This window comes from Myotis lucifugus, unplaced genomic scaffold (genome assembly GCF_000147115.1).
Source record: "Myotis lucifugus unplaced genomic scaffold, Myoluc2.0 scaffold_52, whole genome shotgun sequence".
NCBI lineage: Eukaryota > Metazoa > Chordata > Mammalia > Chiroptera > Vespertilionidae > Myotis > Myotis lucifugus.
Window position 1 is genome coordinate 3954766 of NW_005871100.1, and position 26106 is coordinate 3980871.

At 36.5% G+C, this 26106-nt stretch overlaps 1 protein-coding gene across 1 annotated transcript in view; it reads left to right on the forward strand.

Moving 5' to 3' along the window:
- The first annotated feature begins 739 nt into the window (after positions 1 to 739).
- SKAP2 (src kinase associated phosphoprotein 2) overlaps positions 740 to 26106 on the forward strand; it is a 149950-nt gene continuing 124583 nt past the window's right edge. The window contains exons 1-4 of the mRNA XM_006088771.3: positions 740 to 969; positions 10202 to 10307; positions 10916 to 10941; positions 18699 to 18806. Of these exons, the coding sequence (XP_006088833.1) occupies positions 903 to 969; positions 10202 to 10307; positions 10916 to 10941; positions 18699 to 18806 (307 nt within the window). The 5' untranslated portion in view covers positions 740 to 902. The remainder of the gene's footprint in view (positions 970 to 10201; positions 10308 to 10915; positions 10942 to 18698; positions 18807 to 26106) is intronic.

Here is a 26106-nt window from a genome sequence, read left to right on the forward strand (position 1 = left end):
GACTAAAGGATCAGGTTGGAGTGAACATATTTTATAATTCTACTCTTCTAATCACTAGCAATTTGATGCTTATAGATGGACAGTGGTATCCATCCATCCATGTATATATGTATGTATGTATGTATGTATCTATCTATATCTATCTATCTATCTATCTACTTATGTATGAAGTCAAAAGGATAATGACTAGAACTCCCCACTCTTCGTTCTTGTGGGGGAAATCACCCAAGAATTCTAATTAGGCAGAAAATAACCGAAGGGCCAATCAGATCGCTCTCCGGACTGGCTTCTCCGGGAGGACTGGCGGAAGCGGGAACATTGTTGCCTTCACGCAATCGGACAAAGAAGGCCACAATAGCTCAGGGCGGTGGAAAATTCCTTATGGGTTACCAGGCCAGGTGTCAAACCTCGGTGGTGCAGATCGTTGGCCAGGTCTCTCAATCGGAAGACTTGGATGCATCATGGATACGGTGTTTTCCGAGATGTCCAGGAAATGGTCAGCGGGTCTGGGGGTACCAGTCACAAAAATGGCGGCCAGAGCTTCAGGCGCAGGTCAGGTGACACAGCCCCGCGCTCCCTTCCCACCAGCGGCCCCGCCTCCCGCTCGCTGACGTAAGGGGGGCGTGTCTGCCCGGAGGCTCTGTCCGGAGGTTAGGAAAACCCAGGGACACGCATGCGCAGTGGGGCACTTAAGGCACGGGTCTCCGCGCCGCCCATCGGCGGGCGGGGCAGGGCCGAGAGTCCAGTGCCGAGGGCCGGCTTCAGTGACTTCCTTGTTGGGATCCCCGGCCCGGCAGTGTCCGGAACCGTAGCCCCGCTGTGCTCACCGGACTGCTAGCCAGGGCTAGGTCGCAGCCGCAACCCAAGCAGATCCTTCCCCCGCACGCCCCGCGCTCCCCGACATGCCCAACCCCAGCAGTACCTCCTCTCCCTGTCCCCTCCCCGAGGAGATTAGGAACCTGTTGGCAGGTAAAGAGCGGGAAGGGGGCGGGTAACGCTGCGGGGCGGGGGCGCAGGGACGGCGAGCCGATGGGGACAGAAGCGTTCACTCCGTACCCCGCTTCCCCGCGGTCCCGTGTCTCCTGGCCAGTGGGACGGGTCAGAGTGGGAGTGAGCGTGTGCTGAATGTGGGCGCTAGGATGATGGGGAAGCCCTCATGGATGGCATGTACTCTTCTGTGTGCATCGTGTGTGCGTGTGTGTGTGTGTGTGTGTGTGTGTGTGTGTGAACTGGCAAGGGATCAGTAATGGAAGTAGTTCTTCGGCCAGTGGAGGAGAAGGGTGTAAAGAAGCAAAGTGATGTCTGAGCTACCGATGTCAGGGGTTATGGGATGAAAGGGTTTGTCATTTCTAAAACTCCCGCGTTTCCTTGAACATTCAGTCCACTCGTTGAAGACTTTCAGAAAGGGCCTGATTCTCAAATGGCCACTTGTCTGCAGCTTGAGTAACCTAATGAAAGGGAAGGATGTGTTCAAGTCCAACTTCCTGTGTCACATGAATGTACTTCATCTTTGCACCCTCATCTTCCCCTTTTCAGCCTTACCATTTATAGGAACTTACTTTAGGAGTTAAAGATGCAGTTCTTCAGGGCTATATATATGCTAGGTATGTAGCTGTGTATTGTAGCTAAGGGCCAATGAAAAATTTATATTTCTGCATCAGGTAGAAAATATATTAGGATAACACAAATGTTACCTTTCTTAATGCTCTGGAATTCTTACCATTACTCACTTTGTCATTCATGCATGAGAATTCTGGAAACTGAATTTTGATAGTTTTACTTTAGTTGTCTCTTAAGTATTTATCTTTCAATATTGGTCATGAATATTCTGTATTTAATGAGTTTCTCTTAGATGCCTATATTACAAGCTGGTTATTTTAACTTGTAAAAAGCAATATCTAAAATGTGACATTTCAAATAGTAAGTTACAGTTATAGTGTGAAACCAAATCTAATACTCTGCTATATTGTTTTAGAGGTTAGCATCATGAATATGACAGGGAAAATAAAATCAATATGTATGAATGCAGACTTAGTTTGTGTGAACATGATTACAGTGTGATGAACGCATTTGTGGTGGGCTAGTATTCTACTCTAAGAATTGCTTGTTGTCAGTAATGGGTACCACTAAGGGAAATATTGAAAGAACTGAAAAGACAGCTTTTATTCCATTATATTAGAGTTTCACATGAGTACTATTTTGTTTTACTACAGTTAACATTTTTTGTGATTATAATGCTGGAATTGCTCAGAGTATTATTATTTAGAGTATTATTTTAATAATCAGATCAGAGTAGTATTTATCATTACTCCAAAAATAGATGTTACCATTTTCAGGATGTTCCAGGTCTAGAACTGAATTTCCCTTCTCTTTCATGAAGATATGGATTTTTAATTTAAGAAATAAAGTACAGACCTTTGGGTGCCTGCTTTTAAAGCTTGACAGCCCCCCACAGTAGACAGTTTGCTCTTTTGATCTATAATCATACATTTGCATGATATGTACTTTATGAGACCCTTTATTCTCTGATGCCCATATATTAAAAGTGTTTCATGTGGCCCTTATTTGAGTAATTTAACTGAAAGCTTAGAATTACATAATATTTAAATTATCTACCAATGCTAACTTTCTGTAACTTTAGCCATCTCTTTCTTTAGTCAGGTAATATACTTGCATCATGTCTGAAATCAGCATTTGAAAAGTTATCTTATTGACATTTTCAATATTTCATGTTATTGAAGCAAATTACATATTAAAACACACGAAATGTTAAAACATTACAATTTTGGAGATGATAAATTTGCCTTACACTTTATTTTCAGAAGACATTTTCAAGGTGTATGGCTCTGAGAAAACAATGTATCTTAAAGAAATAAGTGAACCAGTGTTTTTTTAGTTTTCTTTTTTAACTTATTCAAAGAAAGCTAACATTTTATATTTGACTGTAATTACAATCTTTTTTGAGGTAGGGAAGTAAGTTTTCAAGAATAAATGATCTCAGTTTTTTTTCCCCCACGTTTTTCATCCAAAACAAATCTTTTGGAATTATACATGATGACTTGTATTATTAAATAGAAAAATTACTAAAACTATAGAAGAATTGGTATTGGCTTGAAATTTATAGATATTACTGGCTTACCTAGTTCTTTCTTTGAAACTAAGAACAGAGGTATTGGGGGTTGTGGTTAACAATCGAGAGCTCTTGGGGTGCATGGCATTGTGCTAGAATTCCAAGGTAGAGAAGAAAATCACCTGAACTTTTCAGGCGTTTTAAATCCCTTGCCCTCAGAAAAAAGAATATAAAGTCAAAAGATAATGCCTTTCAAGATAAGAATGGACATTTTCCTTTGTATTCCATGTGTCTTATTCAAGTCATGATATGTCATGTGTTTTAAATGTTTGACATTTCAACTGCTTGATAGAGGTAGGGGCTCAAATGTAGTCTTACCATTTATTATTTTCTTTCTTGTTATTTTTCTTTCTGATTATAAAACTTTTAGGCTCTCCTCCTAACCCCCTTCTCGTTCCTTCCCACTTAAAACAACAAAAACATTCTATAGAAATGCAAAAACCCATAGAGGCTATCATTCTTAACTGGCATTTAATGGTACTCTGGGAAAAGTGGCTGTATAATTTGTTACTTATTTATATTTCTACGGAATCAGTATTTAAATCTTGAAAGCCTGTACTTTTTTATAAAAGTGTTTGAGCTCTTCATTGTTTTATGAATGGAAAAGTGTTTACAGATTTCTGTTGTTAAAAGCAAATTTTGAACTGCCATATACAGGCAATCGTTAACATTTTTCCTTTTAAAATTACGTTACAGTTTTAAAAATTAAATTTATTGGGGTGACATTGGTTAATAACATTATATAGGTTTCAAGTGTACATTTCTATGACACATGATCTGTATATTGCATTGTGTGTAATTTTTTTTCACAACAGTGGAAGAACAGGTTTAGCCTGGATAATTAGAATCAAAGGATAACCCCAAATCTTGTCCATTTAATCTTCTCCTACATCCAAATATTTTGACTAGGACTAACAGCAAGAATAATCTTGATTTATGTGAGTTGTTCCTCCAGGCAGCCAGGAAAGTGAGAGGAACTGGAACCACTGGCCCCCCAACCTCCTCCATATGTTTACTCACCCTTTGAATACTGGAGTGTTAGTATTTTGCAGTCAGATATTCTCATTCATGTGCTTGAGGACAACACATTGAAAAAGGAAAACTGTAAGAAGATGCTGGTGTCTTTTTATTAAATTAGAAAATGAGACCAACATTAAAAGAAGAATATAGTGGATATCAATGCTCTGAAAAATCAAAACCAGACCAAACAAACAATACACAAAGTGGCTATGTGGTTCCTGTAAAGTGACCTTGAGATTTTGCTCACCTGGCAGTCTTGCATTGAAATACTGCATTTCCCCCTATTGGGGATCTCTAAAACATTTTTTTTTAATTTTCACAAATTATAATCGATAATCCCTTTGGGGGCATTAGGTAAAGAATGCAATTTAACTGAAATGGAGGCAGATTTTTATTTTATTTATTTTTTACTGCTGAGAATAGTATGGTTTGATTTCCACCTTTCCAAAGTTCCATTTATAATTTGGTCAACATTTTGGTTTTATTTTTCCTATGAGAATTATTTATGGTGTATCTAGTGTCCCATAACTTTCTTCCGGGGCATTGGCTGAGTATGTAAAGGGAAGAGTGCCACCTACTGAGTCACCAATAGTCACCTATTTCTTTAGCACCTGGATTTTTCTTCAGAGCAAGAGCAAGCCAGTCCCATTTTGGCAGAGATAACTCATGAGCATAAAGTTGACATGAGAACATTTTATCTCAAAATGAAATCAGTCTATGACAACTCTTAAGATATTCTCTTCCAGAAATAAGAAAATGTGTGTGTAAGCCAAGGGGCCAGAAACTCTCAGTTTCTTCTATGAGTCAGATTAACAGATGACTTAAAATGTGAAAATTATTTACCTATCATAAGCATACGATGTCCTACTTTTCCCTGGGAGGGGATCTTTGGGGTTGGCTTGTTTTCCACAGGCTCTCCATGGGAAGTATTCTCATTTCAGATTACTAAATAAGGCTCTTGATAGCACACACAGTTTTTTTTATAGTTACTCAATCCAAATGATCACCGGTTTTCTGTTTAAAAAGTAGGGATTCTAAATATACTAAAAAAGGAGCAGTGTATAAAAATTTTCCAAATGAGTTTATCTCTACATTATCAGCACTAACGTCTTACTAGAAAGAAGATAGAAACAACAGAGTAGGAGAAGCCTCTGGTGATTTGAAACAGTTCAGTTGTCTCTCATAAATTTAAGATTAAGTGTCATATATGGGTGATAAAAGTGGCATAGGCTAGTTTTTATATACTCATTATTCACTTAGTTTGTCTTTTTCAATTAAAGCCAAGTCTATTTTTTTCATTCCACTGAGTTTACATTTCTTTTTCAATCACATACTGAACACACTATAATAGATGCTGCCTAACAGTGAATATAGTGTAAATCTCAGACTAATGTGTTATTCACTGTGGCTTCTTTGAAAAAAATGCGTGGTAAAAAGATTTTGATTATTATAAGGTGCTGTTTATCAAGAATCATCTTTTAGATGTGAAAGATGCTCATCTCTGTCCTTCAACAGCCTAGTTTTCTATCAAAATGAATTATTTAGCCTTCAAAACCAATTTTGAAAGTTTTATCAGATGATAGGATATAAGACTCAGGTATGTCTTCTATAAGAGCTCCTGTGCTTGTTCATGCCTCTTCTTCCATGTTAGAAAAGTCCACAGTGCAACCATCACCTGTAAAAGTGCGAGGCAATCAAGAGAAAGACATTGATTAAGGCAATCAATAACTTTTCAATTAACCATTTTCCAACTGTGGGCATTTGGCTCCATGATGTACATGTGCCCAGTTTAATTTTTATGTTTTCACCCTTAGGTGTGTGTGGCCAGCCATATCTCCTTTTAACAGAGAAGCAAAGCATGTCTTTTTGTTCCAATGCCAGCTTAAAGTTTGGCTGGGATCCTTACCACATTAAGTTTGGTGATAACACCTCAGTGAATACAAACGGAAACCTGGCCCTGTTCATAAAGTAGAGGAAGACGTGGAATTAAGTAGTAAAGCCATTTGGGGTGGAGTGTGGTTGGTTTTACACTTATTGATCTGGTGCTGAGCAAATGGTAGTTGATTCAGTTTAGTTCTTGCCTCCCTCTTCTATACAATTGAGACCATGCTGTGTGTGTGTGTGTGTGTGTGTGTGTGTGTCCACTCAGGGAGGTATTGGGTGGTTGGGGGACAGCTGAGGACACCAGGTGCTACCCTTGTGACTTGTTTACGACCTCCAGCCTGGAAGTCATATTCTGAGTTGTTTGCTGGTGGAGGATGGTAAAGGCAAGTGGTCAAACAACCGCTTTCTTCCAGAGTGGGAACCTGTGCTATGGAGTCAGCATCAGGAAGGCCACAGTTGATTTTATTGTTTGCAAGAATTTAAAGACTGTTCTAACCTCATGTGGTCTCACCTTTTCATTATGTATAGAAGTTGGTAGAAAGCAGTTAGCCTTTATGTGTGTGTGTGTGTTAGGTACCTGCCCTAGCCACTCAGGTGGCATTTTTTCTAAGGGAGGGGGGTACATATGTACAGAAAAAGAAAAGAGGACAGTTGGAGTACCATTTGGTGATCTGGTGTGTGCTAAGTGTTGGCCTCGTGGGGGTAGAGATGGCTTGTTGAAAGGTTTCTCAAGTTAAACTGCTGGAAGGTTGCTGAGCCAATATGTGATGTCATCTTTTAATTTTGTTTTCAGACCTTCACATTTATCTACAGAGCGATTGTAAACCTGATCTTATGGGGGCCCTCTCCCCCAGATCTTTACAGTCTTACTGGGAGATGTTTATTCTTGACAGCATGGAGGAGGAACCGGAGCAAAAAGCAGCACATTTACAGTCCAGTCCCTGGGATAACTTTTCCCTCGGTGATGACTTGAGGGCAAGACTGATGGAGATGGGGCTCATTCTGGGGCTGCCCGGGGGCGCTGATCTGCAGTGGACCGGGCCGCGGGCCCGGGGGGCGGGGGTAAGACCTGGTGCTCTGGGGGCCTCTGAGAACCGAGTGTCTCCTCCCCCGTGGCGAGTGCGCCCGTGAGGGGAGGCCTCCTTCCGAGGAGGAGGAAGGCTAGCTCCCCAGGCCCACAGGCAAGCCAGGAGGCAGGCTGACCTTTCCTGGCCATCGAATGATGGCTGTTCCCCGACCTCCAGGCGGCCTGGCGTCTGCGACCCGCCTGTTAACCGGGGACACGACCCCTGAAGGAAGGTGGAGGGGCTGCTGGCTCCCTGCGTCACTGTCACCGCGTGCAGGGCTATTCAGAGCCCAAGAAAAAGCTTCAGATCGCATTCCCCACCAGCCAGCCAGCGGAGCGCTGGGTTCGCCCAGGACTTCTGCTCGCTTTTGAAATATTCCCCCGGCCCCGAGCCACAAAGCCGCCGCAGATCCAGTCCCGTTCGCCTGGCGACGGTGCTGCCCGCAAACCCAGCGCTCCCTTCTCACCGCTCCCATGGCGGGGACCCCGGGGTTCAACACTCCGCGTCCACAGCCTCGGACCCAGAGCCCACCTCCTCCCGGGGCAGCCCAGGGGCTTCCCAGCGCCCGGTCGCCCGCCTCTCTGCCTGGGACCCGGCGCAGCCCCCGCGCGGCCGGAGCGTCTCCTGTGCCCGGAGGGGCTGGTTTCGTTGGATTCGAAACTAAGTGGGCACAGTGTGGGTTTTCAGAAAAACACCCAGATTTCAGAAACTTAAAAGCCTGGCCGAGTCAGTGGGCACCAACAAACTAAGATTATTGCAGCCATCGCTTCCACTTTGAAGCTCTTATTTGTTTAAAAAAAGAAGAAGAAAAACAGCAAAGCAATTTCTACATCTTCCTGGTCTCCTTTGAGAAGTAATTTTTTAAATTAATGTTTATTAAATCATTTTAGTTGCCGTAAGTTTAGGAATAAATACATGGAGACTACTCTAAAAATATAGATCTTTTTCCCTTGCCCAACCTCCGAACCTCCCCCACCCGGAAAACAAACCAACAACAACAACAACATAGCCGGTTCCGCAGCCTCACTCTCACAAGTCCTTCCTCATAAAATACCAGCAGGGATCCGGATTTTAAAACCATTTTTGGAGAATATTAGGAAACACTATGTAGAGCATCGCAGCTTTTGATGTTTTCTGGTTTTTATGGAGCTGAAATGACCTCTTACAGAAATAATTCCTGGGCTGTAATTCGTTCTGTTATTGCTTCCGGAGACGGAAAATAGATCCCGTTTGTTTAAACTTGGATTGCATAATGAAAATGTAAAGCAGGCAATTAAATACTCGGGGATGAGGGAATTAAAGACTCACACGGAGGGGGAAGCAACATGAAGCAGACTCTTCCCCGGCCATTGTGCCCGGGATTCTCGCAAGGGCCGAGTCGGGCTGGAAGGAAGAAGCGGTGGAGATGCTGCCCCTTCCCTGACTCCACTTTCTCGGCAGATTTATTGTGACCACCTCAGAGCAGCCAATGGGCTTCTCCATGTCAGCTGATGCTTGAAGGTCCAAAGTTTGTGCGCTCCTGTGGGTGCAAAATGTAAAGCGTGTGGAGGAGAGCACTTTTTAAAAATAGTGTTTTATTATTTTGAACTCCCCGTGGACGTCTGGGTCTGATTTGCACTGGTGCCGGGTCATGCCTCTGTGTCCTCTTCAAAAACATGGGCAGCTCCAACAAAGTGAGGCTGTGACACTTTGCTTTCAGTTTGTTTAGAGACTTGCTTTACACATGAATATCAGAAAGCGACTAGTATTTTTTAAAAAGTATATCGAGATTAAATTTTCATTCTTTCACTTGTCATGTTGATTTAGGGAAAAATTACCGTTACACATTTATTGCGAATGTAGAGAACAACAGCTTATCAACGTTGCTCATGGTCTCAAGATACTTTTGTAATCAAGAATTTAAAACCGATTACATTCTATCTCAAACACTAGGTCTTAAATTGTTAATTAGAAGTACAGTTGAAAGACTATTGTACTGCTTTGAGGTAATACATGTAACATTATTGTATGTCTTGATACTACCTTTTTATCAGTGTGAGTTAGGAGACAAAGTAGTTAAGTAAAGAGAAAGTAAAACATACATACTTTTCTTCGCTATGAAATATGGATGGTTTACAGCCATACCTACTTGAAAAATTTTTATGGTATCCTCTGTATTAGAGATCTCAAAATGGGATTTAAAATTCTGTATATAAAGTTAATTTAAAGTTGTACAATATTTCATGAACAATAAGAATGGAGCTATTATAAAATCATACCGGTGAGGATTTGTTGGAATTTTATACTAGAGAGAACTAGATAGCAGAATAATTTAGAAGTTTATTAATTTTTTAAAAAGAGGATATATGGAAATGTTATATGAGGCCATAGAAATTTTATCTCTAGGTTACTATATTTTTAAATAGTGGATGAATGTATTGTTGCTACTTATTCCTTTATTTAAAGAAATGTTTTCAGATAGTAATACCAAGGCAAGAAGCTAGAACACACAAAACCACACAATTGATTATCTTTTTTATTTGAGGGTGGCTGGCCAGAGTGGGTGGGGCAGGTAGGAAGGAGGAGGTTTGATTTGGGGAATCTTGGCTAGAAAAGGAGATTTATTTTTTCTTTTTAAAGCATTGAACACCTGAAAATAGATTACAATGGGAAAAACAGGCCTTGCCAGAGACATTAGCTTATACTGGCGTAATATTTTGAATGACCTAGTCATACAGGAACTCACAAAATACTATTAAATGGTAGTAACACATGGATAAAAGCTCTGTGCTTGCTTTTGTAGGAATTTGTCTTATGGACACTGTAGTTTATTAAAACTTGTGTGCTTCTTCCTGGTTTAATGATGCCAAACATCCAAACAGCATTTGCTGTGCTAAGCATAAGTAGAGCATACAAATTTTATTAGCTAAGTGGTGAACAAATTTGTCCAACTTACTATTTGAAACATACTTCAACTGTAATGCTTTGGATTGATAAATAACTATATCAGATTGTACAGATATTAACACTTATGGATAGAAACAATCATTGTCCTATTTGTCTTCACAAAAAATGATTCTTTCTTACAATTTGTATCCTGTTTCTTATATTTTATGTTTAGATGTTGAAGCATTTGTAACAGACATACTGAAAGGGGAAAATTTATCCAAGAAAGCAAAGGAAAAGAGAGAATCTCTTATTAAGAAGATAAAAGATGTAAAGTCTACGTAAGTCACTTACTTGCCTTTTATTATTAACTTTTTACTTAGAAGCAACTTTGTAATTAACGTTTTAATAAAGAATTTATTGTCATTGAATTAAAATTTTAATGTTACTTAGTTGCTGTTAAGTATTTATAAAGGACAATATATATTTTCACTATAATAGCTTTTAAAAACAGATCTCCTTATCATAATACCCTTTTTTGTGAAGGTTTGTGAATATGTATTTTTGTAAACATTCTAGCAAAATTCAACTGTTTACTTTGCTTAGGAGAGGATATATTTGTTTTAAATGATAAGAAATAGTTAGGTTGAGAATTTTAACATAAATATGGAAAATAACCACCAATACTGAAATGAATTAATATAAGTTGCAGGTATCAAAGGTATGTTCTGATTTTACTACTGTAACTTAGGTTTTTAAAAATACTTTTATTATAAATCCATAAATCTTTTGGAATTGTCATTTCAGGATAAGAGGCAGTTTTTTCCCCTCCAAATATATGTTTATAATATACATTTTAAAATAGCTTTGAATTATTGTCACTTATTAGATCTTGTTTTGATTTGTCAGTCCTCATTTTAAAATATAATGCTCTTGTTTTATTTTGCAGCTATCTTCAGGAATTTAAAGACAAAGGTAAATTTTCAAGTTTGTCAAACTTGACATTATTTTTCTTTGTGGATGATCTGACACATACTGAAATGTGATAGTTGGAATCAAAATTTAAATATCCGACTGTATACTTAGACTTTCAAGATGAGAGTGCTAGCTCCCCCTGCTGAGAAAAAAATTAAAAAGTATATCCAGAATCTACTCTGCACAAATCTGATGAAGAAATCCGTTAGTTCACATTCTTAGGTTTTATGTGTCTTAGAGTCCATTGTGACAGAAACTGGTTAAGAAAGGCCTGTGTTTGCAGTTGTTCATAGAATAATTATGTGAAGCAGAGATGAGATACCAACCCAACACCATGTAACACTGCAGAGATGATTTCATAGTAGTGATGGGAGCAGAGGCCCCAGGGCTGGGTAATTATAGATAATGTTTTAAGGATAATTGTTTTAAAAACAGGATCAATTTTTGTCAAGAACATAAGTAAAATATTTTTCAAATGCTGGTTTTTATTATCCTTTTGATATGAATAAATGTATGCCATAGAAATTTTCAAAGAAGAATTTCATTTTTTTGTTTTTTTTGAAATATGTCAGAGTGCTGGTAACCTGATGGTCTTCCTTTAGATTTGAGAAACAGCTGCTTAGCCCACTAAAAACCAAGTCAGGAGAGGCGAAGGAAGTCCCTACTTTTTCACATCTTTAATTCAGTAAGGCCCATACTTGCATGATGCTAATTCATAGGTCATGACCTGAGTCCTGTGAACGCTGGTATGAGGGTCACAACATGAGGTCAGTTAACCTATGCAGAGCTAGGATCTGTGTTTGGGCGAAAACAGTATGACATCTTCTAACTGGGGTTAGCAGATACCACAGAGTAATTCATATCTCTGCCAACTGATAAGTGAGAGAGTAGTGACAGTTTCAATAAACCAAGTACTTAGCCAGACAAGCCCAAAATCAAACAGTTAAAAGGAAACCACAGTACTTTTCACGTTAAATCATTAAGATTGTTGTGATTGGAGGGAATGAGATTTTTTTTCCATTTTAATTTTTTAACACTGTTAAAGAGAAGAGCAGGGACACTCCTCCTTCCCACAAATACCCACTTTTTGATAGTCTACAACAAACCCTAAACTATGGGTTTAATTAGGCTTCATTTTGCTTAGTCGAATGTAGAAATAATAACTTTATACATTGTAATTATGATAACTTTTATACAGTGTACTGATTATAGAGGAATATTAGATTTTGCCTTCTTAAAAGCACATTTTGTACTAGGGATTATTTGTCACTCTCTCATTGTGACTTACACATTTAGAAAATTTGAAGCTAAGAAAGCATGATAATATGAAATCATTGTCTGGTTGCATATTACTCAGTAATAGGGTAGGAACTTTCCCTTCGGTATTCTGGTTTAGGACTTGTTCAGGTGTGTGGATATTAAAATTACATTACTGAGATACATTCTTTTTCTCTAAAGAGAATGGAAGTTTATATAGTTTTCGATAGGAACTGAAAAATGAGCCTAGACTAAGAGTTCAAATAACACAGAATTCAGAGATTCCCCATAATCATTTCCCTCTGAATAAGTCATTTGTAGTTCAATACTGCTGTACTGAGTTAACTAATCACCAGGAGTGCCTGTTCAGAAGTGAGCCTGCGGATAAAGTAGATGTATACCTTGGAGAAATATGAGAAGCTGAGCAATTCTATGCCATCTCACCTCAAAGTACATTCAGCTTTGTTCTAACAGGACCATTCCTGTAGTTTGTTAGGACGGTAAACTGAAGTACACATTTAATAGTTGCAAAGTAATTATTCACAATACTTTCTTAAATTAAATAGGGATTTATTGATGATCAGATTCTACATTGAATTAATTCATGCATCCATGCATGTTTTGAAAGTGCTGCTTTTCTTTTTTCTCTTACATATTCCCCTTGGGGTTTTGGATTGTCTTCATCCAAGGTGACCTGGGCAGATTCCTTTCAGCTGTTTTCCTGTTCTTTCTCTTTCCCTCTCTCTCTTCTCTCAGGTCAATATGGGGTCACAATGAAGTGAACAGGGGCTGTTTTCCTCCTGGTTACCTTTGGACTTCTGTTTGTTTCACATACTTTATTGTTTTTTCAAATGACAGTTAATTACCATGTTAATATCATTATTGGGAGGAAAAAGGACCAGGTAGTGAGCTCTGAAGTAGAATGAATTAATCCAGGTTTATTCATTTCTATTAAGTGAGCTCTTCGTTTCTCCAAGGTATACAACGGTTTAATGCCCTTCCTGACTTCCCCTCGCATCTCCTCCCTACACTGTAGATGCTACCCCCCCCCCCCATCGTGAGACCGAACAGTACAGAATTGACCGTTTGCAGTATTTCAGTTCTTAAAACCATTTGAATTGATACATTAAGCTACATAGATCTCAGAGTAAAATTTGTTTTTAATTCTAATTTTTTGGATGAGAATAGTTTGTATTATAAGAAACTTGTCCATTAAGTTGTTTTTACTTGCTGTTTATATCCATTTCCATAGCAAGCTGTGGTCTTAACACTTCCCTTTTCATTTCTTTACTTTCTTAAGGTCCTCATTTTTATCTCTTCATATCCTGAAGTCTAGATTCTCCATTGAGGAGGTCTGACAAATTGTGACTTGAGAATAAATGATCAGTTGGTTTTCTAAATTCCTTAATTTTGCTTGTAAATGAGAAAGATTTGAATCTAAGCAATGAGGACACATCTTGCTTAGTCTAGTCCCTGTTACTCACTTGAAATATTGCCTCTTCTACCTAGAATAGAGTTCCTTCTTGTGTCCTTCAAATATTGTACATTACAGATTTATGGGCTAACCCTGGTTTCCTATTCTTAGTTGCCATATAGCCCAGTAGTATAAAGTATATCTGAATATACGCTTTATGTACTAGGAATATGTTCATTTTAGAATTATTGTAGACTAGAATTATGATTATTTTAGAATTTGTTCTGTGTCACATAACAAGGTCATAGGTCTCTTAAATGTAACTTGAAATAACTGAGTAAAGACTGTTATTGACTGAGTATAAAGTATAATTTTCTAATATATATTAGGTACGTGATAAAAAAAACTTTACTTATAGTTGTATCTTGCCCTTATATTAGTCTTGTTCTACTCCCGTGATGACTTAGGTGTAATTATTTTCTGTATAGAATGATTAAGGTAATGTGAAGATACCTATGCATGACACATAGCAGGTGTTCAGTAAATATTATATTCTCAGATTCCACTTCATTCATCAAGAGGATTTAAGTAAATCTTGATATATAATTCAGTTTTCAAATAGTTTTTGAGGAAATTATAAATTATTAAAAGAAGGGCGTGCATATTCACATGAGAAATACTTCAAGAGAAGATTTCTCATATTTGTAAGTTATTAGAGCTTTAGAAGACATGAATCTATTGTTTTCAGTTCCCTTAGCTATTCTCCTTTAAAATATTTCCCTCTAATTAAAAAAATTAATTTTGTCCATTGATATTGTTAAATATGTCTAGATTTACTTAGAAAGCAATTTTCATTGACCTCATTGGTATTAAGTTCATTAATGGACTAAACTGCTTTTTAAAATAGCAGGATTGGTAGGGAGGAAGGGACCCATTTTAGTTTGTTCTGATGGGATCCTTAAGAACAGCAGAAAAGTCAGAAGTTTGGGTGACATTTCATTTCTTTTCTTTTCCCTTTCCTGACTTCTGTTGAAAGTTAGCTCCCCAGTGAAATCTGAGCAGATGACTTGCAGCCCTCCCCCACGCCTGCATCTCCGGCTCCGTACAAATGTGTTAAGCATATTTGAGGTTGCGGACCTGTAGTAGAAGTATATGGCAGAGGCAGTGCTTGAGAAATGCTATTCTTATTCGAAAACTCTGCCTCACATTTGCACATTATAAATTAGCGCTCCTATGATAGAAGAGTTATGAAGAGAATCTTCTTATTTGTGGTGACCTAAATCTTTCCAAGATTTTAGAATTAAACTATAGATTCCCTTAAGAAATGACAAGTTAAATGTGTAGTTCGGTCTATTTAGCTGTATTTTATTACTTCTGAAATTAGTTTGGACAAATGAACTGAGTAGAGAATTAGAAATTAATTTGTTTTCACTCAAGTAATTCTCCGCTGCCCCCACATTTATCTTTCATGCTTTGTAAGTTTTAGGTATATTATCTAGTTTAAGGTTTACCTGATTGTGTTAAAAATAAGACTGTTTTTGACAAAATAAGCCGTACATTAGTTAAATCAACCTCAATGGTGGTAGAGATCATGACTGTTTAGTTACTACTGTTGGGCTTTATATCTAGGCATTTAGGGAAATGCTAATTGATGGTGAGCTGGATAAAACAGAAGGCATAATAGTGATTTGAACACAACTATTATACATTTAAAATGTTTTTCCGAGAAATATATTGCTATGGTATGATTAAGCCTTGGTTTTGCTGTGAAATCTTAGTTGCCACTGAATATGGGAAGGGAAGTCTCGGATCATTGTTTTTTAGACTGTTAACTTTGTATCATTAATTAAACTTTTGAAAGTTGTGGGATAAATCAAATGCTTTTCTAGGGAAACAAGAAACAGTATTAATGAGCAACAACCCCATAATTATCCTTGTGAGTACATAACAGGGACACATTCATGTCTTTTCTTTGTGCAATAACTTTTACAAAGAAGTATTTTTAAACTGATCATTAATTTTATGACCACTGAAATGAGATGCAAAATTTATGCTGTTGTCACTGGCACAGACTCAAGGCACCACTGACATTATGTGTGATTGTAATAGAATGGCTGCCAACTAATGATTCTGTAGACATTTCATTTGAGGATGCTTTTCTTTTAGATGTCTGATTAGTCTGTAATGCTTTCAATTATGTCTGTAAATTGTATTGGATACGTTTACCTGATGCCCTTCGTTACTTTGGAGTTCAGTTTTCTATTACATAAACTCAAGTTGAACATTTTCCTTTGCAGGTATAGCTGCAAATACTCAGCCCATGGGGGGAAAATACATTGCACTACTCAACAGCGACCCCTGTGTTCAATTAAAGCCCCTTATAATGCAGCAGTTCTTTATTGGGTTGAAAAAATAATTAGGGAGGGGGAAAAGGGATACATCATCACTGGAACAACAGTAAAATGAAGAAGACCATATTGAAAAATGATGTGGCCTTTCAACTTAATGCAGGTTAAAAGGGAATAACCCTGTATAGATACCACAGAAATCCTTATTCTTTACTTTCTGAGCTACTTCAAGGAAAACTTAAAATGGGGGGTGGGGGGGGTGGGAGCTGAGTCCAGTAACAACACTTAATTCACATTGTCTTAGATAAATATAAATATCACACTGATTAAAAAAAACATTTGAGATGAGCTGCAGAATGGGTAAGTTTAAGACAATTTCACATACACACACATTAATATATATAATCCAAAATTGTTTTTTAATAAAACAAAAACCAAAGGTTTTTTAATAAAACAAAAACCAAAAAGCAAAAGTCTTTAATATGCCATTGACCAATTTTGTGTGGAATATTCATAACTCATATTAAATATTATTGAATTTATAGCTTTAATAATGATCTTTATGTTGTGTGTGTGTGCATATTGTGTATGTATGTATACGTATGGACATACACAAAATATATGAGAGATTATTTAAGGATAAATTAATTCTGATTTTCTTTCTTTTAAATTGAATTTATTGGGATGATATTGGTTAATAAAATATATGGGTTCACATATACAACTCTATAATTCATCATCTGTATATTGTATTGTGTGTTTACCACCCAACTCAAGTCTCCTTCCATCATCATTTAGCCCCACTTTATAGTCTCCTACCTTCCCTCACCCCCCTGATTTTCAAAACTTTTTAAGTTTTATTTTTTCACCTTATTTTCACATAGAGATTAATAGACTTAAGCCCAAGCATATGAATACTTCTCAGAATCCTTTCCATATAGTCATTGATTTCAGCGTTGTATTTTTATATTTGTAATAGTGTAATATGCTGAGTGCAAGCTCTGGTGATGTATTTGAAGTATCCTAATTTTTTTCACAGCAAGATTTATTTTATAGTTAATTATATGAAATATCCTTTGAAAATTCATCTTATAAAAAATTCTTAGGGTACTCTAGCATTAAGAGCAATGGAAAATTTTGTGATCTTTACTACCACATATTCCATGAGCTGTCATTCCATGTTCACACATATTTTTACTAGCACTTTGCGAGGTTCTCTCTGACCTCATGTTTTAAATCAGAGCACTTTCTTTCCATAAGGAGAAATAGTGTAAGGGATCACTAATGTTCTGAAAAAAATACATTGAACATCTTGTAAGAAAGAGAAATTAAGATTTGAAGAATGAGTAGTATTTGTATGTGCTCCTTACAATTTTAACTGGGGAGGAAACATCACCATGCATGGTGCACCTAGTGGTGGAATCACTGAGGGCAGTAAGTAGTCTTCTCTATATTCTGCTCTTATTGTCTTGATTGGAGATCCTGTCTTTTCTTTCAGGATCAGGATGACAGATGCTGATGAAATATCAACATTATAAGGAAATAGAGATGAATATTGATTTTTTAAAGTTACTTTGATGGTTTGTCTTGAAAGAGGCTATGTTCCATACCAAAAATATGTTGACAAATAGAGTGCTACCTAACAAATGGATGTCAGAGGATACAGAGATCCATTGGAGCGACTGGTAGCTTTAGTCTGGATCTTTTCAGCAACCACGGTCTAAAAGTAATTCTGTAGGTGTTCTAGGGTTCCTAGGGAGATTTTCACCATGCTTTTTGGCTAATCCCTAAGGTAGCTGGTTTTCTCTTGAATTAACAGAGAACTAGAATTGGTAACAGATAATTGGTATAGTATTAAGTATATATTTTTCTTTGTTGTTGAATATGGGTACAAAATGAGTGCTTATATATAACTGGGCTAGCAAATATCTGAAATCTTCTTTTAAAAAAATCATTCTAATGAGTATGTGGGAAAAATCCAAACCACAAGATTTAATTGTGGGGATTAAATGGCTTCAAATTAGCCAACCAGCCAACCAGCAAACCAACCAACCTAGGATTTGGAAATCATGTAGAAAACTGGCTAGAACGTTTTACAGTAAATAAAAAATAATTGCATTTTCAAGAGCAGGAATCCTGTATGGGGAAAACTGCTTTAAAACACATATAACCCTTTTACGTTTAAACGAGGTTATTTACAGACCAGATACCTTCAATTTTCATTCAGTGATAGCTCACCATTTTAAATTTTAGCGTAACGTTATCCTGTGATTTTTAATGAAAACAAAAATGTTCATATGGCTTTGCATTATCAATTTTTCAAATATTGAGTAGGTAAATGGTAAGTTGAATAATTTCTGTGTGCTTTCTGTGTTTTGTTTTTGTCATCCTTGTTATCATTATTTTGGCTTCATCTGTTCATTTATTTTGGATACACACTCTGTTTTACCTGCTTCTACTTTTTTGTTCATCTTTGTAGAGACCATCATAATTTTAAAACTTGAATCCTTTTGTACCTGAAATAAACAGTTGTATACCGACCTTCAGAAACTCTTAACTTTACCTAAATTACAGTGGATCTACATTAAAATAGGACCTGTTCTTACAGTTCAAAAGTTTTCTTTGTTTTTTTCTTTATGACAGTGATTGAATTTAATAGGAAAATTTACCTCTTCTGACAAAGTAACATTTTTTAAGATGGCTAAATTATAAAAGGTTTTTCTCTGATTCTTTTACAGGTGATGCAGAAGATGGGGAAGAATATGATGATCCTTTCTCTGGGGCTCCAGACACTATTTCATTAGCCTCAGAAAGATACGATAAAGATGATGAAGCTCCCTCTGATGGTATGTGATATTTTCCCATGGAATATACCTCTTGACACTAACACCAAATAATGCAACGTGTCCAGGTGGTGGTCTTGTCAGAAAGCAGATAAATGCGCAGGCTTCAGTTAACTTATCTTTACCGGAACCTTTTAAGGAACAGAAGAGCTCTCTCTAGTGGTTTTCCTAAGTATGTGGTTCCTTCATTTCCTGGGAAATTTTCTTTACTGGAATCTTGAAAAGAGTGCTTGCATCATCATATGAATATTATTAGTAAGTTAGTTGGTTAATGTAATATTATAAGATTCTTGCTTAATTTTAGTATGCTGCTAATGGCTTGTTGTATTATTTATTTTATAAATAATGAAAAAGGTTTTTGATCTCTTTTCCCCCCTGAAAACTTCATACATAATTAGTTCATAAAATATTAAATTAATTATCCCTACATTGCCTTCTCACATTGAGACAGGTTTTCATCAAATGCTTCTTTTAATACACATCTTCATTTTTCTGATTGTCACCTAAAACTGCCCCACACTATGCGGTAATATTATAGTGCTTTGTATTAATTGGATTAGCAATAAAATTGAGTGTTTATCTCTTGGTAATTTTTTAAAACTTGTCAAAGTTATGCAACTTGTTTTTCGTGTAGTGTGTGCTTTCTCTGTTATAGCCAGTTGAGTGCATCTGTATTATAGAGATCTCATCAGGGTGATATGTAGTTATAAATTAAGAATGTGTATCGATAAATTAGCCATGCATATTAATTTGTGGCACTCAAAGTTTCGCAGAGGCATGGAAATGAGTAATGCCTTCTGCCACTATATGATGATCAAACTGTGCAGTTCCATCTCTAAATACAATTGCTGAATGAAAATATGCTTCCTGCAACAGAGCACTCCACATTTTATGGTATCCAGATTATTCCCTTTGGAAACATAAATTGCTTTTATGAGGTATAAAATTATGTCTATTGCAGAACAGGGATAAGTCAAGTACATGCATAAGTGATAAACATTCTAACCACTGATTCAGAACAACACAATCTTTTCTTTATATTCAGAACTTTGTACAATGTGTAGCAATAATAATCATATCCATTTTATGTTGAATTTTACATTTTGGTAAACATTTAATTTCTATTTTTAAAAGAAGGGATTTTTCTTCCCTTTTATTTTCTACCTGTCTTTTAAAAAGACGCTCCCTGCTCTTCGGTCACACTTGCTATCCGAAAGAGAGCATCACCCTTTCTAACCTGATCTTCAAAAGCATTTCTACTATATAATGTTTTATAATTGATAAAATAATACTTTCAGGCAAAATTATGAATTATTATTTGAGTTGAACTATTTTCCAGGCACATTACAATGATTCGTTTTGCTCCTCTGTAAAATATTGATAGAAATGAGTATGTGATGTATGTGTATGTATACATATACAGAAACAGGATATTTATACTCACGAGAATATATATATGTATATGTGTATATACATGCACATATGGAATACTCATAGAATATATACACTCAGGATTTCTCAAAACAGTATAAATATTTTGATGTACAAGGGGAACTTATATGCATTCTTAAAAATATTCTTAAAAACCTAAGAAATCCAGCAATTAAATATCTATGAGAGCCAGTGCTTTTGTTAGAAAAAGTGAATTATTATTAATTCCCTTATTATAGAGCATTTACATGATTATTGTTTTCTTTTTTATGAGTGAATAAGTTATTATGTTTATTTCATAACCAAATAAGCAGGAAATACATGAATAGCATAAAATTTATTGTTAAAAGGTTACTTTATCAATATTTAAATGTTATTTAATAACATATTTATAACACTAAATTTCTTATTAAATATTGGTGCATTTTCATTATTGTTTATGTAAGCTATTTTTAAGCAGAAATAAATTTAACTTTTAGTATTATTTATTTTTGGTATATAAATAATACCATTTTGATATTTTACATTTTTTTCTGAGATTAATATAAATTAATTTTAAAACTACCAATTGGACTTTTATTTCCATTCTAAAATATCTTCTAGTCATATCAGTTTTTCTCTCTGCAACTTAGATTTGTATGTGTTCTCTTTCCTTTGCTGAATAAATTTTCCTTCATTATGTGATCTCAGTCTAATGATATATTAATTATGAAAAGATAATGCATTTAACAATAAGTATAACTAAATTAGCACAGGTCACCAAAAGGCCTTTTGTCAAATCAGATTGTTGTTTTGTCCTTTTGACTTTTACCTTATGGTAGGCACTAACAAAATATCTGAACTCTGATGGATGATAAACTCTAAACATGATATGTATTTTTCATAATGCTAATGTAATTTTCAAGGCACCGAAAGGTCAAACCTGCACATCTCTGTGTGCATTCTAAGTCTGTCTTTTCCTTTAATATTTCTTTTTCTCTGTTTCTCTGGTTCAAAAGTTCACTCAGTTCCCAAATGGCTACCTAATTTTCCAGTTATTCCCTCAAGCCATATGTGTTTTGGTTTCTTTATGGTTTATTAGGTACTGTAGGAAAGTAGCATAAGTTATATCTTCTAATGAAATTCAAGCACACTTCAGTGATGCTTCGACTTGATTGCTGGTAGCAATTAAATCACAGCCAAGGAGGATAATGCATAATCTCACAAGGTCCAGACACCCTATAGAAATTGAAAGGGGATGGAAACAGAAAACAAAAACAAAGTCTCCCCACCCTGCCAGACATGTTGTTTCCAGCCTGCTTTTTTTTTTTTTTATTGGCCAACTGCCTGATTGATAGCAAAATCATAACTTGCTGCATGCTAACAGGCAGAGTTCACTTGTAGGTTATTGTGAGCTGATAAAGGGTTAGATGGAGTTTTGATTTTCGCATTGGACCTTGGTACACCAGATTAATGGAATTTCAATGAGAGACTAGAGTAGCCACAGCTTTGTCAGAGAAACAGATGGAGATTCTATAGTCATGTCTACTCATTAATACTAGTTGCCTGAAAGGTGTGCTGCTTCTCTATACAAAAGAGTTGATATAATTGATTTTTGAGCGGTGCATTGAAAAAAGTACCTTATTGATGACTAGAATCGTAACATAGATGGTGACAGATTTTTGTACAGCTACAAGCTTAAAAAAATCATATTTTGCAATTTTTTCTTCTCTCTCTTTGGACATGCTTTTTATTTAGATTTTTTTGAGAAAAAAAATGCATTTTAAAGACCAGTAGCAAAAAAATAAATGAGAAAACGACATGCTAAATTACCTTTTAAGAAAAAGAGGAAGAGTCTGTATTTTATTTATCAATGATGGCATAACTGCTGTTAGTTTCATTTTGATATGGTAATATTTATTTAAAAATCATACTTATTAGCAATGTCATTTTATTAGCTTTGTGCTTTATTTGTTCTAGAAAATTTAAAACAAATCACAATGTGTTCTATACTATTATAGATCACTGTTAGAAGTTTTATGCTATTGTGTGTTTGGATATATTGAAGTGTTAATATAAATGGCTCAAATCAGTAATCGGATAAAAATTAAAGATATGAAACTTAAAACCTTATCCCTTAGTGTATACATGTTAGAATGTGTGTTTGGGCACTAAGGTGGTAGATGCAGGGTAACCATTAGGTGCTACATAATAACTTGGGCATCCATTTTTTCTACTCTGAAAATTTTTCCCCCCATTCATTTTCATCATTTGTGAAAGAAAGCTTCTAACCACATAGCATTGTGGGAGGTCCCTGAGGTGAGGTGAACGGGTTTAGTGAGCTAGAAGACATATCTGCTCTGCCCGTCTATGATGGGTTGAAGGATCCCAGTGGACATTTGTTACAAATCTGATTCTGTGCTAGACCATAATCACTTTGTGGATAAGAATCTGGAACCTCTAGGGTGTGAATACAGCAAGGCTAAAATGAAGCTAAAGAGATAAAACAGTCATTTATTTAAAATTTTTTTTATTTGTATTGAATTTATTGGGGGTGATAAACAGTCATTTATTGCCCTGGTATCTTCCTAACTAAGAATTCCCAAGTAGTAACATAGGTTACTGGAAACTGTGCGCATTTCCAGGACATGGGTTTATATGAAAAAATATTGGTTTAGGAATGGAACTATTTTTTAAAGTTTGGAGTTTAAGAAAAAAAGTGTTTTGATCATAATTTATAAAAGTAAATAATGATTTTTTCCTTTGGGCATACTTTTCTTTAAGAAAACCCAGTGTATAGAAATCTTGATTTATAAAACATATAAATCACTTATTTCGAAGGAGTGCTTTAAAAAGAATTATCTCCAGGATGCCTATAAATAATGAACTCACTTAATGCCTCTAAAACAAATTTAGCTGTAAACCCATCCACACATAAATTTAATGTGTAAATTTTTGCACTTTATACATCAAGCTTTTGAGAAAGATTTTTCCCCCCATAAAATTAGGTGTAACACTAATCACTTCTTGTAAAAGCCAAACAATAGATATGCTTTACTTTTCTCTGGGTTCCAGCAGAATTTTAAACAATGTTTAAAACCAGGAAAAAAGGTTCTTTCAATAACTTATTATTTAGGGTGTCTTTCTACTATAGTATCATGTGGTTGTTGATAATTAAAATCATATATTTGTGTTTTATTCTGATAATTTAGATTAGTTTGCGATTTGCACATATCTTTATGTATATGGCATATATTACTGTTGCACTTGTTTTTAAAAAAATCTATTTTAGTTATTTCAATATACCAACTGCTAGCTTGTGTTATAGCAATATAAGAACAATGATTGCTTTAGCCCTTCTGTAATGTGTATAGCATAGCTTCAAGTACTTTGGTAAAAGTGAGGGGTTATAGTTTGGGGAAATGATAAAAGTAGAAGACATGTTTTTAACACTCAAGATATATGTTGTGTGATTGGAGGTATAAAGTACACAGATGTGAAAAGTGTTTATGATACAAAGGTATATATGAATAAATAAAAACACATAACCATTGAGAATCATCTTTCTAAGTTTTATGCCATTGAATTGGAAAATATATCAGAATAAAGCAATGTATGCAAATAAGACTGTAACAAAGTAGGTTAGATAAAAAATGTTGCAAAGGTAATAAAACTCAACATTATGAAAAATAATGCATCTTTAATACAGTAAATTAGCAGTTATTTACATAGTACATGAAGAAGCACGCAATATAGGGCAATGGGGAATTCAAAGATGAATACGACAAAGTTCTTATTTTCAAGAGACATGTAATCTAGATAGAAAGAGAAGACATGCACCTAAAATAAGACAATTAGCAATCTAAGTTCTAGTAAGGCAGACTCCAAAAACAGTAACTAGTATGTATTATAATATTTAATTGATTTGATCTAAACCAAGGCAATTAATTGGTTTCATTCATTTTCTTCCTTAATTTGTTGACCCAGTCAGTTGTATGTTATGGCATCATGTTGAATAAACCAAAGCATAAACTTTATGCTTCATTCTAAGAGGTTATGGAGTAAATTGTGAAGGAAGGAACTTTTATTTTCTAGATATATTTTTAATGATTCCAGAGAGAGGGAGATGGAGAGATAGAAACATCAATGATGAGAATGCCCCCTACTGGGGATCAAGCCTGCAACTGGGGCATATTCTTCACCAGGAATCGAACAGAGACCTCCTGGTTCATGGGTCAATGCTCAATCACTGAGCCACACAAGCTGGACCGGGAGGGATCTTTTATTTAATTGAGTTTTCCATGGTTCCTGAGTTTTGCTGGAGAAAAAGTGGGGAAAGATGCAGGAAAAACAAACAAACCCAAAACAAACATTTGGAGGGGAAGTCCAAAAACCAGATTTTCATACTGATTGGCAATAATTTTGTTGTCAAGGCTGAGACACTTAACCTCTCTGGATTTTTATTTTGTGAAATAAAGAGTTTGGGCCAGATGATTGCTTAGAAGTTCACTAGAACTCTAAATGCTTGTGACCGCATTTCAGAATTAGTTCATCTAATGGTGGCACAGAGGTGATTTGTCTGGGAGAAGATAATAACCAGAAGTGAGGTTGAACAGGAAGAAGTAGAAGGGGTCTTAGAGGTAAGAGCGTGATGGGCAGTAGACGCTGACTACCTAGTGAAATTAAAGAGTTGACCTTTGATTTCATAGTCATGAAAATATTCCTGAAGCAATATACTGATGTGATGAATGCAGATTTGAGGGAGGTTGTCCTGGTAGTTTAAATGTAGGATGAATCAAGGCAAAGAGACCATCTAGTGGAGGCAGCAAGCTAAGTGCTTTGCTGCATTATTTATTTTTATTCTCGACAGTCTGTCTGTGAGGCAGATATTATCACTATTTGACAGTTAGGGAGTCTCAGGGATGGAGAAGTTTAAATGATTTGTCCAAGGTCATGTACTAAGTGGCAGAACTGAAATTTTGTCTGACTCTGAGGATCACGCCCTGCTCTCAGAACCATTCTGTGTTGCCCCTTCCCCAGCCAGGATACTGTTGCTTGTGGTTCAGGGGGTGTTGACGAGAGCCAGGGTTTAGAGTAGTGGACATTGCAGTGGACAGGAAGGGCTTTGTTTGCCCCTTTCTACCCCACGTGTGTTGGCAGATCAACAGCACCAGTGTCGCCTGGGAGCCTGTTAGAAATGCTGAGTCTCTGTCCCCACCCAAGACCTACTGAATCTGAATTAGCATTTTAACAAGATCCCTGGGTACATAGTCAAGCATGAGAAGCTCTGTTCTAGAGGTATCTATCCTATTGGCCTCTGCGGCTAGAAAGAAGGTGAGCCAGACCATGCTGCTGCACTTGGGGTGCCTATGCAAATATGTGACCAGGCATGGCAATAGGCCGTGAGGTAGGTAAAGAATATCCTTCTATGTGTACACCTACCTTCCTTCCAGCGCTCTTCTGTGGTCCCTCAGCACCCCGACACTGGGACTTCCTTGGCGGCACAGGGCCTCTTCCCGAGACTGCTCTCTGTGGGTAGTTGCCCCATTTTTTAACCTGTTTTCAGAGCCTCTTCCCTCTCAAGTCGAACTCCGAGCCAAGGACATTGGAAAGGCTCTGGTAAATTATTCCTGAACCCCAGGGAGTGCAAGCCCCCCTCACAGATCTTTAGGTATCAGCACCAGGCCAGTGGTAAAATGATTTTGGCTGTCGCAGAGCATCATATCTCATAAGATTTAGACACATAACAGGCTTATCTTTCTCGCTGTAGATAAATGTATATGGATTTGGCCTGCAGTCCTGGGAAAAATTGCAATGTGTAACTTCCCGTTTTCAGCGGTGTCTCCTCTTTGTGACCTCAATCCAGTTTGACCAAAGTGCAAATTTAGAGCTT